The following is a 15,314-nucleotide window of genomic DNA, read 5'->3' as shown; positions in this document are numbered from 1 at the left end:
ACACATCAACATAATAGATAAGGTTTAGTCACAAAGAGCATTGTCAGCATCCTAGGCCTGGAAGGCGACCAGCATTACTTCATATTATGTTTGGATAGAGTTCAGATCTCTAAGCCTGAGAAGTTGGCAGACTCGATTGTACTTGTCTTGCAGCACGAAGATGCTCTGGCACAGCAGGTATTTGAGGACGCTCGCAGGAGAACCCGAGAATTTGAGGACAGAGATCGCTCTCACCGGGAGGAAATGGAGGTGAGAGTTTTACGACCACGCTGCCCTTAACTGGTCAGTACCCCTGAGTAATAACTACTACTTGTGTGCATGAGCTCCCATTCTAGAGGGGGGTGGGCCCTGTACATTGCAAACATACATGTAGGAAAAGAGAAATGATGGAATTGAAACATGTGATTATCATAACTGTCACTGGGTGTCATAACTGTCCATACGTTTCCTCCTCCACTGACTCAACTTATCAGCATCACTCAGGACCTGTAGTAAAGCCCTGGAGCCCAATCCGTATCCCAAGGGCCACGTTTGGCCCTCAGTACTTGTTGTGTAGCCTTTAGACCCTAGTAGTCAGTGGTAAGGGAGTAGTGGATTGTAAACTTTTTATCAGCCTTCTGTAACATGTCCCCAACCAAACCTGTTGCATTTCAGACTCTATCTCATGTAGTATGCCTGCAGTCTCTGGCAGTCTCCCGTGGTATATTTGCAGTCTCCTGTAGTATGTCTGCAGTCTCTTTACCGTCTCCTGTGGTATATCTGCAGTCTCTGGCGGTCTCCCATAGTATGTCTGTAGTCTCTGACAGTCTCTTTATAGTATGTCTGCCGTCTTTGGAAGTCTTCTGTAGCATTAGATGTACTGAATATCCTGTGCAGCTCCTTGTTGACCCCAGAAGCCTCAGGTGATGCCCATTATAATTTGAAAGCCGGCCACCTTTGCAATAGTGGACGCAGTGTAAAGGTGGCCATACACTCTACAACCATCGCAAGACCTTAGTCTTGCGATGGTTGTACAGGGATTAAAAAAACGTACGATCTGCCTATCTTGGACAGGCAGATCGCACTCTCGATCATCGCAAACCCGCCCCCCTGAGGGGCGGGCTTCCGATGACCGCAATGATGAACGGGCAGTGTGCGCGTGCGCACACCGGCCCGTTCGGCATTTGTCTTCCGAGCACCGTTCTAACCAGCCGAGAATCGTACGATTCCCGGCTGGTTTTCGCACATGCTGGTTCGACCGAAGACGTGCGACCGTACAGTAGAAACGGTCGCACGTCTCCGTTCACACTGCTCGATTCTCGTACGATCGCGGGATTTCCCGCGATTCTCGTACGAGAATCGGGCAGTGTATGGGCACCTTAAGGCTGGGCACACACCTTACAACCATCGCAAGACTTTTGTCTTGCGATGGTTGTAAGGTACTTAAAAAAACGTATGATCTACCTATCTTGGACAGGCAGATCGTACTTGCGATGATCGCAAGCCACGCCCCCCTGAGGGGCGGGCTTCCGATGAACGCAATGCCGAACGATGCTCGGCGGGTTTTCGAACGTGCTCGTAAGTTAAGTCGTGCGACCTTACAGTAGTAGAGGTTTCATGGCTTCCACACACCTTGCGATAATCGTACGATCGGGGGATTTCCCGCGATTATCGTACGATTATCGCAAGGTGTGTGGGGACCTTAAAGGTGCCCATACACCTTACGATTATCGGACGAAAAATTTCATGATCGAACCGTACGGCCCCATCCTGCCCCGATTTTATCGAAAGGTTCAATCAGCGGTAGTTAAAAAAAAAAAAACACCTGGACGACTTGTGGTAATTGACAAAAAAAAACGCCACCAACCGAACGTCGTGCGATCGACCAAAGTTTTCAAACATGCTTGACTGTCAAAAGTCGTACGATTGTACAGTACTATTGGTCGGGCACTCTATGCACACGTTACGATTGTCGTACGAAAAGTCGATCGCATACTATAATCGTAAGGTGTATGGGCACCTTAAGTAATGACTTGGCACTGCTGTGATGACACATTTTAAAACAATTAGCACTTGTGTCTATATGCATGGCTGTGCTTCCTGTCTATAAGTGTACCTCTAGGGGCTGCTGGTGCTTGTAGTTTGCCAAGCATTAGATCTGACCTGGTCCTTGGCAGCCAAGCAGTGCAGATGTCATGTTCAGGCACATGGATTTTTCTTTCTTTGCAGAGATTGGTTCATCCTTTTTTTTTTTTTTCCCTGAGCCGTGTGCTCTCATCCAAGTCTGTTTTGGCTCAGCATACCTCTTCTTGCATTGTCAGCCACCCCGTTTTTTATTAATCTACCACAGGCCTTCATGCTCAGCTCCATTTCCTCACCACAGTATGTCAACTTGTGATTTCAATTTGCAGATGTGTACGGGTAGACGGGAGCGCCCTCTGCTGTTCAAATGAGAACACTTCATTGTTTTACCGTTTATCTCTCATTTGGCCCACCATTTGTATCCTTGCTGGTTAGATTTACTTTCTAAATAAAACATTTTGCTACACATTTGTTCTAACATTTAAATCGAGAAGCAATGTACAGTAGCCATCTCAAACAAATTCACGTAACCCCAGTAATTTGACCTGTGGATAAGTCTGAGCAGTGACTGATGCCTCTGTCTTATATGGAGCTTTGCTGGTAATGTACTGCATGGTGCCAGTCATTTTTCTGTTTATTTATTAAGCATCAAAACTGAAAATGGTGAAATCAAAGCTGATCAGATGATAGAGGAACACTGTCATGTATGTATTAGCACAATCCCCATTACAATCATTAATGTACCAAAGATAGGTTGCATAAATGTAAGGTAATGCGTATAGCCACCTTTATCAAGCAGCATGCAATTGTTTAGTTAAAATGACACTAAGCTCAGCAGTTAAATCTTATAAAAAGCATTCAAGCACCTTTTTAACTATTAACAAAAATGAATCTTTATTTGTGTATCATTCGGCTGTAGATCCTCCAATCATCTCTGAATTGGTGCTGATACTGTCCTTTCTTCTGGAGGGAGGCTACTTTTGTTCCCCATGGTCCCTGTATGTGTTGGAAAGTAGCCACAACTCCAAGATCACTCTGGTGATGGAATACAATCTACTGTTTAGTTTACTAATTTGTATCAAGATTGTAGTCCATCACAGGAGCGAGCTTGGAGCGGGGGCTACTTCACAACACACACAGGGACCATGGGGAACAAAAGTAGCCACCCTCCAGAAGGAAGGACAGTGTCAGCACCAATTCAGAGATGATTTGAGGATCTACAGCCGAGTGATACACAAATAAGATACATTTTGGTACTTGAATGCATTTTTAGTGCATTTAATGTCACTTTAAGAGGTTTTTCTTTTTAATGTAGAAGTGGTCTGATGTCCATATATTGACAGTGCTGTAATTCAGGCATACACAGACTAACTACCCTCTGGGAAAGATTATCTGCAGAGAGCACCAGAGCATTCTATGAACGTGAAACATAGAAGAAGGGGCAGGGAGGAAGAGACCAGCACCAGCTTTTTGGTTTTATGGTGGTGAGGTAATAGTGATTGGAACAGATTTTCTCAACCATCCAATCGCTCTTTTCCATCCCACCAGCAAGTAGAGCTAGGGGCTTCCTATAGAATTTAAAAGTTCTGGATCAGGCAACTGCAATCTGAGTGCAATAACCCTGCTTGTATGGTAGCAACGACAGCATTAGTCCAATCCCTCTCCCTATTTGCATCTCTCCCCTTTTCTACGGAGATATCCTTTCTTCTATTAGGGACTGTGCAGATTATTGCTGTTATGATAAATCATCCTGTGAGCACTATTGTTGCTGCTATGGTTAGCGCTGTGGACTTGCAGATCTGGGTAGATCAATCGATTTGTTGAAAAAATAATTGGGCAACTAATCGATTATGAAAATAATCCTTGGTGGCAGCCCTAGATCTGGGGTTCCGAGTTCTGTTTTCATCAAAGACCCTGACTGTATAGCATCTGAATGTTCCTCTACAGTCCTAATTAGGAAAGCAGCAGGGCATGTGTTCTACTGTTCTTTTGGGGGGTACACAAGACCCTCAGTGTTAGGAGACCGTTAGACAAACCTGTGCTTCAAATGGGCTTGTGGAGCACCATGTGAGCAGCCTAATGTAAGTAGCCGTGTTTCCTGTATAATTGTAATTATAGATGTACATGGAGCAGCTATATTGGCTCAGTATGGTGGAGGGGTCTGCTTTGCCATGCTATACAGTGGTTGTGTTTTTACTGCTTCTCGCAGTGCAATTCCATGCTGCTGACCCACTAAAAAACAATTCACTCCCTGGGTGGATGATATCCCATCGTACATTTGTCAGAGATATGGAAGGATGATCAATTTTCGTGAAGTGCAGAGCTCCCTCTAGTGGCTAATCTACAAATGTCTATATTTAATGCAGTAAGAAACATATGAACGAGCAAGCATGTAAAATGTGACGGTTCTGTAAAAAATTAAAGCGAACACTTCAGTAATAATGTAAAACTATGTGCTCGTTGTAATTATAAACTCTGTTTCCCATTACTGTACTTTTATATTTTACAAATCTCAGCATACACACCTACAATGCTATGTTAACTTTAAACAGAACTTCTCTTTGGTGTAGGCTCGGCGACAGCAGGACCCAACTGCGGGTCTTGGAAGCGGGGATGATCTGAAGCTCCGCTAAGTCCAAAGTTCTCAGCTTCCAGTCTCGGCCATCTTCAGGACCAGGAGAAGAAAAGCCTGTGACAATCTCCTGACATCCGACCTCTCGGCCACCTGTCTACGCATGCTACCTGCACCCTCTACAAACGGTTCATGTCAGCCGCCTCTATGCAAGCTCTATGCCGCATGTGAACTGCACACAGACGGCCGTAGGGTTTTATTAACGGTTTGATGACAGGTCACGATTTTTCTACAGATTAGTTTTTGGTACAGATTATCGTATGCTTCCAGCATTTAAATGTTGTCTGATGTTTAACGTTCACACACCTGGGTTACCTTCTGGGAAATCCGCATGCCAAAATTAGTTCTACATTCAGAGCAGGTAGGTGAATATGCATTGAAAACCTTCTGTAAAAGTTGGGCTTGGCTGCAGATGGAGGAATCTCCCACTGGGCCAAGCTTCAGGATCTTGCTAGTCGGCCCCGCTGGCTGTCAAAATACCTGAACAATCTGATTGGATGCAGGCATTGTTCAGGTATTTTGAGAGCCAGTGGGGCCGACTAGCAAGATACTAAAGCTTGGCCCAGCGGGAGATTCCTCCATCCACACAGTTTAGCGTAGATGGAGGAATCTGTTGCACTTTTTCCATCTGACCATAGAATATCTGCAGATAATCTATCGGTGTATGGCCAGCTTTAGACTGTCTATTGGTTAAAGGAGAACTCTGGGCAACATTTTTATTAACCCTTGCAGTGGGGCTACCCCATACTGCAAGGGTTAACTGCTCGTTTTTGTCTAGGGAGGAAAATAACAGAAGTTATACTCGCCCAAACCTCAGAGCTGGCCGGCTGTCAGTGCTTCCTCCTGCCTCCCTCTAGCTGCCCCTCTACGGCAGCGATGGTACGTTCCTTGGCGTCCTCATGTCCAATACATTGTATATAGAACATACTGACTCTGGGACCTTAGTCCACTGCAGCAGAGTGGGAGAGAGGCAGAAGGGACTGGAGGATCGGGTGAGTATAACTTAATTATTTTCCTCCCTAGATAAAAACAAGCAGCTAACCCTTGCAGTGCAGTGGTAGCCGAGAGTTCTTCTTGAATGAACGGAAAGAACTAATAGGGAGGGGGCAGGGCAAAGCCTGACTTTTACAGGAAAAGTCAATACTTGTGTATAACTTCAGATGCCTATATCTGTGGATCTAATCATTTGACATGCAGAGTTTTTAGATGGTAATCTTGGCTGATTCAGGTTTTCATCATTTGCTGATTTTGAATTGTTCACGGGTGTGACTGGTTTACTTTAAGGTATCACTCCATCTTTTTTTCTAGCCTTTGGAACAATCAAGGCAGGCTAGAACAATATTTGGCTTGGAACTAAAGGTGCCCATACACCTTACGATTATCGGACAAAACGTTTCGTCCGATGATCGAACCATTGTGCGATTTTCGGACGACGGCCCCATCCTGCCCCGATTATGGCAAGATTCAGTCAGCGTTGGTTAAACTAGAACACCTGGACGACTAGCGGTAATTGACCGTAATTATTTTAGTTTGCGCATGCACTGCGCAAACGAAAATAATTACGGTCAATTACCGCAAGTCGTCCAGGTGTTTTTTTCGTACGACTTTTGACGGACGGAAACTCCATCAACCACGTGAGCATCGTACGATCAACCAAAGTTTTCAAACATGCTTGACCGTCAAAGTCGTACGCTTGTACAGTACTATGGGTCGGGCACTCTATGCACACGTTACGATTGTCGTACGAAAAGTCGATCGCATTCGATAATCGTACGATAATCGTAAGGCGTATGGGCACCTTTTTACAAGGCAATACATGATATCTACACATTGTTATTTTCTTGGCACTTGAAATATTTATTAGGCCCAAATAAGCATCATATTTTGCTTGTTGCCATAAATGAACTGCAGCAAATGTGAATAGGTTCCTTTTTGGGCACCGGAGATGTTCAAATGTTGGGCATGCATAAAGAAATACAAAGTATGAATAATAACATTTGGGATATTTAAGCTTCTTGTGTGAATTAAGCAAAACTTTGGGCAACCCACTAAATAATGCAGTTAAAAGGCATATGTATATATGAGCCAAGCAGTGAGCAATGCTTCCTGGTTCACCAGTTCTTTGCGCTATGATACCTCTCTGCCTCCAGCTTCTTCAATGGGCAGTGAATCAATACCATCACCACGGCCCAGTGACCAGGGAGTGGACCTGCTAAAACAGCAAGGAGCAGCGTGATCTCACGGAATAGCAGAGATGTGGAAATCATAAGAATGGCCTAACAGAATTACAAATCCTTTGGCAGGTAAAATGTAAACATATGTTATTTTAACTTGTATTTAGATTTTTTTCGCCTGAAGTTCACTATCCGGTCTTACAGCATCAAATTAGTTAGTGGTAGTACATATGTTACATTTATGCCTGAGTGGGCATCAGGAGTTCTGAACGTCTCCTGATGTGATGGGGCACGGGTAGGCAACCTCAGCACTAGGGATGCACCGACAACGTTTTTTCGGTATCAAGTACGGGTGCCGATACTTTTTTCGGTACTCACCAATGCCAGAAGTCCCATTTAAGGAAGCCAGGCGCTGTGTAATGACTCACCACCTGGCTTCCTGATTAGCTGGGAACCCAGGCGGCGTGTAAACACTCGCCACCAGGTGACAAGGAAGCATGGGTCCGGCTTTCTGGCCAATCAGGAAACCGGGCAACGTGTAATGACTCGTTCCCCAGCTTCCTGATTGGTTGAGAAGCTGGCCAATCGGGAGGTCGGGCAACGAGTCATTACACGGCGCCCGGCTTCCTAAATGATTGTGAAGCCGGCTCCATGCTCCCTTGTCACCAGGTGACGAGGGAGCATGAAGCCGACTTTCTGGCCAGGGGGCAGGTAATGACTCGCCATCCGGCTTCCTGATTGGCCAGCTTCCCGACAAATCAGGAAGCTAGACGGCGAATCATTAGACGCTGCCCGGCTTCCTTATTGGCCGGGAAGCCGGCTCCATCCTTTGTGCATGGAGCCGGCTTCCAAGCCGGGCAGCGTCTAATGACTCTCTGCCCAGCTTACTGATACCGGAAGCTCAGGTATCGGGCTAGGCTTTGAAGCATTTGGGCGAGTACAAGGCATTGGCACTGATACTAGTATTGGTGCATCCCTACTCAGCACTCCAGCTTTTGTGGAACCACAAGTCCCATAAGACATTGCAGGACTCTGACAGCCACACTCATGACTTCCAGGGGCATGATGGGATTTGTATTGTCACCACAGCTGGAGGGCTGCTATTGCCTACCTCTGATAGGGCAAAGGAAGGAACTCGGGTGGTGAGATCTTTCTGCTTGAAGGTACCAACAGATGTAAACAGCTGCCGGCAGTTCAGCCCACCTATGGCTGAATCATCAGTCTTGGATGAATAAATCCTTTAATATGCCAGTTGAGAGACAGTGATGCTGCTGGTGTTAGGTCAATACAAATAAAGCTGGTCATACACCAGTAGAATTTCGTTTGTTCCATTTGGTAATAGGTAATGGGGTCAACTCGGTGATCGTTTGCAACCGCAGTGACGGACAAATTGAAGGAACAGGATGGAAATTGTTTTTCTTTCTTGAACAAAATCCTAACTATAAATGTGGTTTTTGTTTAAGAAGCTCCATTTGTTTCTAAAATTAAATGTTAGCCAAATTCAATTTCAAAACAATATTTGTCAAGTCTCTGATGTCATTAGCGAATGTTCTGATGAGATTTTTCAACATTTGTACAAAAATCTACCAGTGTATGGCCAACTTAATTTAAAAAGCACCACTGTAGTCTTTATGTGGCAAGATAAACGGATCCTCTACATGCTTAGGGTTGCTTTTTTAATAATATAATTATTATTTTTTTAATGGTACTTCTTAAGCATCCCATATTGCAGCATTGGAATTGTAATTGAAAAGGGTACCGGGAATGTTTAATACACTGAGTGGCCAGATTATTATGACCACCCCATCAGTACTTCGTTGGGCCACGAGATGACTCCACCAGATGACTTAGTTGGGCCGCCTTGTGACTCCACGAGATGTTGAAAGGTGATGCGAGGAATCTGACACTGCACTGTTGCCCTTCTGTTGTCTTGTACCAGTCTTGCCACTCTCCGTTCTGCCCTAACATTGACTAGTCACTGACGGCCACAATTTGCACGTTCAGACCCAGATTTTCCGCTGACAGTCCAGTCTTTAAACACTTTAACAATGAGCCCCTCTTGAACATTTAATGCATTCTGCTGTTTTGCTGATACTCATTCCATGGCTCCGAGCGCCAACAATCATCCCACGTTCAAAGGCTGTTAAATGGCGTTGTTTACACATATCTTCAGAAAAACAATCACTTCTACTGTCGTGGTAAACAACCTGCTTCCCTATTTATAATGTTCTGGCCCTCTAGCAACTTCAGTGTGAAATTATAGCTAATTAGCCTACAAACGTCAGGTGGTCATAATAAACTGGCCACTCAGTCCACTCAGTGTATACAACTGCCTCAGTCCCATAGCTTGTTTGTCTGTATTCCAGTACTCTTAAAGCTTTAATATGTTTACCAAATATCACTGCAAGATGGTAGCAGATTCCACTTGCTGGTCTGATACCTCTCATGTACAAAAGTTTGTGTAGAGCCTTAATAATAAAGAAATGTACTAGTGTTGTCAGAAGTCTGTCATGGGCTCTTGGCATCACCATGCACTGTGACATCACTGGAGATGGGTATCAGGATGAAAGCTCTAATACTCACCAAACCGTTCTACTCGCTAGTTCAGCAAAATACGGAATCTGGCATCCTGGGTCAGCTCATTGCACCAGTGTGCACTGGGGTGCGTGTTCAGAATCCAGGCCAGTTTGATTTTATTCACGCACACATTGGGCAAATCAGTGTACATAATACCAGCCTCTGTTTTTTCACGTTACAGGGTTATTCACATAAGGGTGAAGGGTTTGGAGAAGGCAGGAGATGTGAACTATTCAGGACAGCATAGCTGAACTGGAAAGTGAGCTGAATTGGAGAATGTTTCCAGTTCAGCTATGTTGTTCTGCATTGTTCACTTCTCCTGCCTTCTCCAAACTCTTCACCCTTTTGTGAATTACCCTGTTAATGATTTCTTTATATTAAAGTGCATTTAAACCAAAACATGTAGTGTGTTACAGTTTACTGATCCTTAATGTGGTGGCTGCATTAGTTTTCCTCTTAGGATTATTACCCCTTTTATTTTTACCTGGTGATCTGGCCAGTAGGCTTGTTATTTTTCATCTTCCTTTAACAGGCCAAGCTGTCCAGCAAAAATGGCAGATGGAGGGTTGGGACGAACCATTTAACACTGATACGGGTCAGCTTTGGTTCATTAATGTAAAACCTTTATGGCAAAAGTAACAAAAATCTGTTGCTGTAACTGCTTAAATGTTAACTTTTTAAACTGTTAGTCAATTCCATCTAAATCTGCTAGTGTATCTAAAGGTGCCCATACACCTTACGAATATCGACCGATTTTTGTATGCGATCGCGTTTTCGTTTGATATTCGTAAGGTTGATGGGCAGTGTACAACCGCAAATACTGTACAGTCGATCGACTTTTGACTAACCAGCAGGTTAGAAAACTTCGGTCGATCGTACGATTTTCGCAAGGTTGGTAGCGTTTCCGTACGTCAAAATTCGTACGATCTACACTGCACATGCGCAGACGAAAATACGTGTGGTCGATTACTGCAATTCGTCCAGGTGCTTTCTTTTAATTACCGCTGATCCAATCTTGTGATAATCGGGGCAGGATGGGGCCGATGTACAAGAATCGTACGACGGTACAATCATCGGATGAAAAGTTTCGTCCGATGATTGCAAGGTGTATGGGCAGCTTGACACTACCCTCCTACAGGGCGACAATACTGTCCAAGGGTGGCTCCATTAGAGTGGAGCCACCCTAAGACAGGAATTGTTACTGAAAGGTGGAAAAAGCCCCAAAAAAGAAAACAAATGCAGCCATAAGGACTGGTAAGCTGCAAGATATCGATTTTTATTGTTTTTGGGTTTAGATACACTTTAATAAAGAGCTGTGCTGCACTGGAGATTTCTCAATGGTATTACTGCTCCACTAAGTGTCACCTTTACTAACTACTGACTGAAGGCAAGCTTTGTAACAAGTGAAAGCTAATGTCCGTTTCTACGTGTATCACAGGGGTCTATAGTGCTGGATAATCGGGATAATAATGATTGTGTTTAAAGCTGAGCTCAATCAAATAGATACACAGGTGATTTACATATATATGAGCTGTTAAAAATGCTAAAGAATTAATATTTCTTCCTATACAGTCCTAATATATACACAGCCTCCTCACAGCACAGCCAGCCTGGAGACCTGATTTTTCTCTACTGCATACAGAGTGGAAGTTCACACTAGAATGACTGTTATCCACTTTAGTACCGTTGTACGTATATATACGTCCACGCACTGAAGTGGTTAAAACTAAGATCATGCCTGCTGATCTTCGTATTGTTGGCAGCCCCAGCCTGTGACTAGGATGACCTTCCACTTTTAGTAATACATGGTCTTAGTCCTGCCCCAGCCTGTAACTAGGATGGCCTTCCACTTTTAGTAATACATGGTCTTATTCCTGCCCCAGCCTGTATCTAGGATGGACCTTCCACTTTCAGTAATCCTTGGTCTTATTCCTGCCCCAGCCTGTAGATAGGATGGACTTTCACTTTTAGTAATACATGGTCTTATTCCTGCCCCAGCCTGTATCTAGGATGGACCTTCCACTTTCAGTAATCCTTGGTCTTATTCCTGCCCCAGCCTGTAGATAGGATGGACTTCCACTTTTAGTAATACATGGTCTTAGTCCTGCCCCTGCCTGTAACTAGGATGGCCTTCTACTTTTAGTAATCCTTGGTCTTATTCCTGCCCCAGCCTGTAGATAGGATGGACTTCCACTTTTAGTAATACATGGTCTTAGTCCTGCCCCTGCCTGTAACTAGGATGGCCTTCTACTTTTAGTAATACATGGTCTTATTCCTGCCCCAGCCTGTATCTAGGATGGCCTTCCACTTTTAGTAATACATGGTCTTATTCCTGCCCCTGCCTGTAGATAGGATGGACTTTCACTTTCAGTCATCTTTGGTCTTATTTCTGCCCCAGCCTGTAGCTAGGATGGCCTTCCACTTTTAGTAATACATGGTCTTAGTCCTGCCCCAGCCTGTAGATAGGATGGACTTCCACTTTCAGTAATCCTTGGTCTTATTCCTGCCCCAGCCTGTAGATAGGATGGACTTTCACTTTTAGTAATACATGGTCTTATTCCTGCCCCAGCCTGTAACTGAATAGTGAATGGGAAGCAGCAGATTGATCTCTCTGCTCTCCACCTGTCAGCTTAACCTTTGTTAGCACATAACACTGCAGCACAACTGATTTGCCTCTTGTGCTGCTTCTTCCTCTTCCCCGTGTGAGCTCAGCTGTACAGGGGTTACCTAGCCAGATTCAGGTTACTTTTCTAGTTTCTTTTGAAAATGCACTTAATATTTTCCTAATCACCCCTGCTTGCTTGAATTGTTTATTGGCCTGTCTAGTTTGAACCAAGACCATTGTAGAAAGAATCATTTATCCCTTGTTACAAAACCTTCACTCAGTCGTGGGTTAGTGGTAACAGTTTCACCGAAGCAGTATATATATACTCCATCGTGAAAACTGAAGGCTCCCTGGGGTTTGATGTTACCTCATTGGTCCCTAGAACAGCAACACTCGGGCCTCACAAACAGAAGAGTGGCTTTGATGAGAGCCTAAACCAGCAGCACATTTTTCTGCAAATATCTCCAAGGTATTTGACCGCAAAATTCGACAAACCTGATCACACACAACAACGTTTTCTTATTGGACAGGATTATCAATTTTATTTAACACAGAAATCGAGAACTTTTTGGGAGGTACCATTAGTGTACAAGATCTTTCCTATACTGAATGAACATGCAAGCTCTCGGCCCTGAACAATTCACAGGATCAGTAGCCCAGGCGCAGTGACCAGGTAAGATGCAGATTGGAGGCTCTGTCAATGATCTGCATGTGCTGTACCAGTTGCTGCCTCTGTGCCATCATATAGCAGGCCTGTTATTTTAATTACAAAAAGAGTTATTTAAAAGTGAATTTCCATTTCCACATCATTCTGCTACACTTTTATCCCACCTAGAAAAATATCCATAGAAACCCTCTTTAATTCCTATACTTATCATTTGGAGTCAAGGACTCGGATTTCCTATTACAACATCATCACCACAATGACTGGCATAATATAATTTGATTCAGCACAGGTTCCTAGGACGCTGTGGTACCCACTGCACAACTCTTGTGTGGTTCAGCTCTGCAGGTGGAGTGAAAAATGAATACAAATATTTGCAAATTATTTCTTTTCAACTGGAGTGTTTAATTTAAAGAAAACATGAGTGGGATTTTCCTTCATTTGTGTATCTGCTCATTTTAAAGGCAGCTCTTTTTATTTTATTTTTTAATCACATTAATTTTGTAATTTTGACATGTGTGCCACCTTTTTTTATATGTGCATCATTGGTGTAACATTTCTTTGCATTAAATAATGAAAACAAGTCTTCGTTCTCAGAAACTGGGTGCCTAATGCAACGCTCCTTAAATACTGTAGATTATTATTATTATTATTATTATTATTTAGATAAAAGGCTCTACTGTCTCTTTCTGCCTTCTGTAGGTCACCCAGTACCTGAACGGTTAATTGCTTTAAGGCATTTGAGCTTGTATGTTGTCATGGTGAATATTGTATTACTTGGAAATGTATCTTACTTTGGTTTTAATAAACACCCGATGTTATTAACAGTTACTGGGCTTGTGTGAATCAGTGTTTTTGTATCGCCACTTCAAGGTGCGGAGGCAACGGAGCTTCACTGAACACGTGCACTCAGGCTCACATCGCGGCCACGCCCCCCGGCTCTACAAGTTTAAACAGAGTCCCGGCGGCAAAAGTCGCCGGGAGTCTGTTTAAACAGCCCCGATGCTGGCGACGTACACTGTACGTCGTCAGTCACGAAGGGGTTAAAGTAAATCTGAATGTAACACTGCATAAGTGAAGGTCGGTTTCCTTTTTTACTAGCATTAACCCCCACCTCTACTGGCAGTGGACAGAGCATCCCCTTTAACGCCAGTCCCATTGCAGCTTAAACTTACTGATGCTCTATCCATCACCATGGGCAAGGAGAAGATGCACTGTACACCAATCATCCATAACAATATGACTACTCTCCTAATATTGAGTACGTCCCCATTTTGCCACCAAAGCAGCCCTGACCCATCAAGGCATGGACTCCATTAGACCTTTAAAGGTATGTTGTGGTATCTGGCACCAGTAGATCCTGTAGGTTGTGAGGTGAGGCCTCCACGGATTGGATTTTTTTTCAGCACATCCTACAGATGCTTGATTGGATTGAGATCTGCAGAATTTGGAGGACAAGTCAACACCTCAAACTCATTGTGGTGTTCCACAAACCGTTCTTGAACCATTTTTGCAGTGTGGCAGAGCACATAATCTTGCTGAAAGAAGCCACTGTCATTAGGGAGTACAGTTTCCATGAAGGGGTGTACTTGGTCAGCAACAATGTTTAGGTAGCTGGTACATGTCAAAGTAACATCCACATTAATGGCAGGACCCAAGGTTCCCTAGCAGAATATTGCTCAAAGCATCAAACTGTCTCCGCCGGCTTGCCTTCTTCCCATGGTGCATCCTGGTGCCATCTTTTCCCCAGGTAAGAGACTTGCACACACCCGACTATACACGATTTAAAGGAAAATTTAATTAATCAGACCAGGCCACCTTCTTCCATCGCTTCGTGATCCAGTTCTGATGACATGCCCGTGGCGGTGGACAGGGGTCAGCAAGGGCATCCTGACTGATCTAAGGCTACACAACCCTTACAAACTGCTATGTACTGTGTGCCATATTTCTATCAGAACCAGCATTACTTTTTTCAGCATTGTGAGCTACAGTATTTCTATTAGATCTGACTACACGGGCCGGCCTTTACTACCCACATGCATCATTGAGCCTTGCCCACCCTTGACCCTGTCTCCGGTTCACCGGTCCAGTTTCCTTGCTTGGACCACTTTTGGTAGATCCTGAACACTGCAGACCGGGAACATCCCACAAGAGCTGCAGTTTTGGAGTTGCTCTGACCCAGTCCTCTAGCTGTCACAGTTTGGCCCTAGTCAAAGTCAATCAAATCCTTACATTTTTTTTTCTGCTTCCAACACAACTTCCAACTTCAGGGACAAAATGTTCACTTGTTCAATCTATCCCACCCACTTCCAGGTGCCATTGTAACCAGATAGTCAATGTTATTCATTAGACATATAAGCCAGCAAAAACATTTGTTTTTCGTTTCATTTTGTTTCGTTATTTAATTTTTCGGGATTCGGGTCTAAAAGTCAATTCGTTTCGGCATTCTGATCCGGATGAATCTGAATTTTGGCTGAGTTAAATGATCATTACGAACTAAAATTCGTTCCAGAAAAGTGACATTACATGTTTACTTTGATTCTTTTTAATTTATGACCCCACTTTCATACCAGACCCTTTAGGTCTTGTTGGAATGTTAGG

General features: G+C 43.9%; 1 protein-coding gene across 1 annotated transcript in view; it reads left to right on the top strand.

The window, feature by feature from the left end:
- CBFB (core-binding factor beta subunit) overlaps window positions 1-4,983 on the top strand; it is a 32,536-nt gene extending 27,553 nt beyond the window's left edge. The window contains exons 6-7 of the mRNA XM_018564859.1: window positions 154-249; window positions 4,632-4,983. Coding sequence (XP_018420361.1) covers window positions 154-249; window positions 4,632-4,694 — 159 coding nt within the window. The 3' untranslated portion in view covers window positions 4,695-4,983. The remainder of the gene's footprint in view (window positions 1-153; window positions 250-4,631) is intronic.
- Window positions 4,984-15,314: the final 10,331 nt, after the last annotated feature.

The sequence above is a fragment of the Nanorana parkeri genome, unplaced genomic scaffold (assembly GCF_000935625.1).
Source record: "Nanorana parkeri isolate BGI_ZX_2015 unplaced genomic scaffold, ASM93562v1 scaffold790, whole genome shotgun sequence".
Lineage (NCBI taxonomy): Eukaryota > Metazoa > Chordata > Amphibia > Anura > Dicroglossidae > Nanorana > Nanorana parkeri.
The sequence above is the reverse complement of the archived record's forward strand: the minus strand, read 5'-3'. Positions and strand labels throughout refer to the sequence as shown.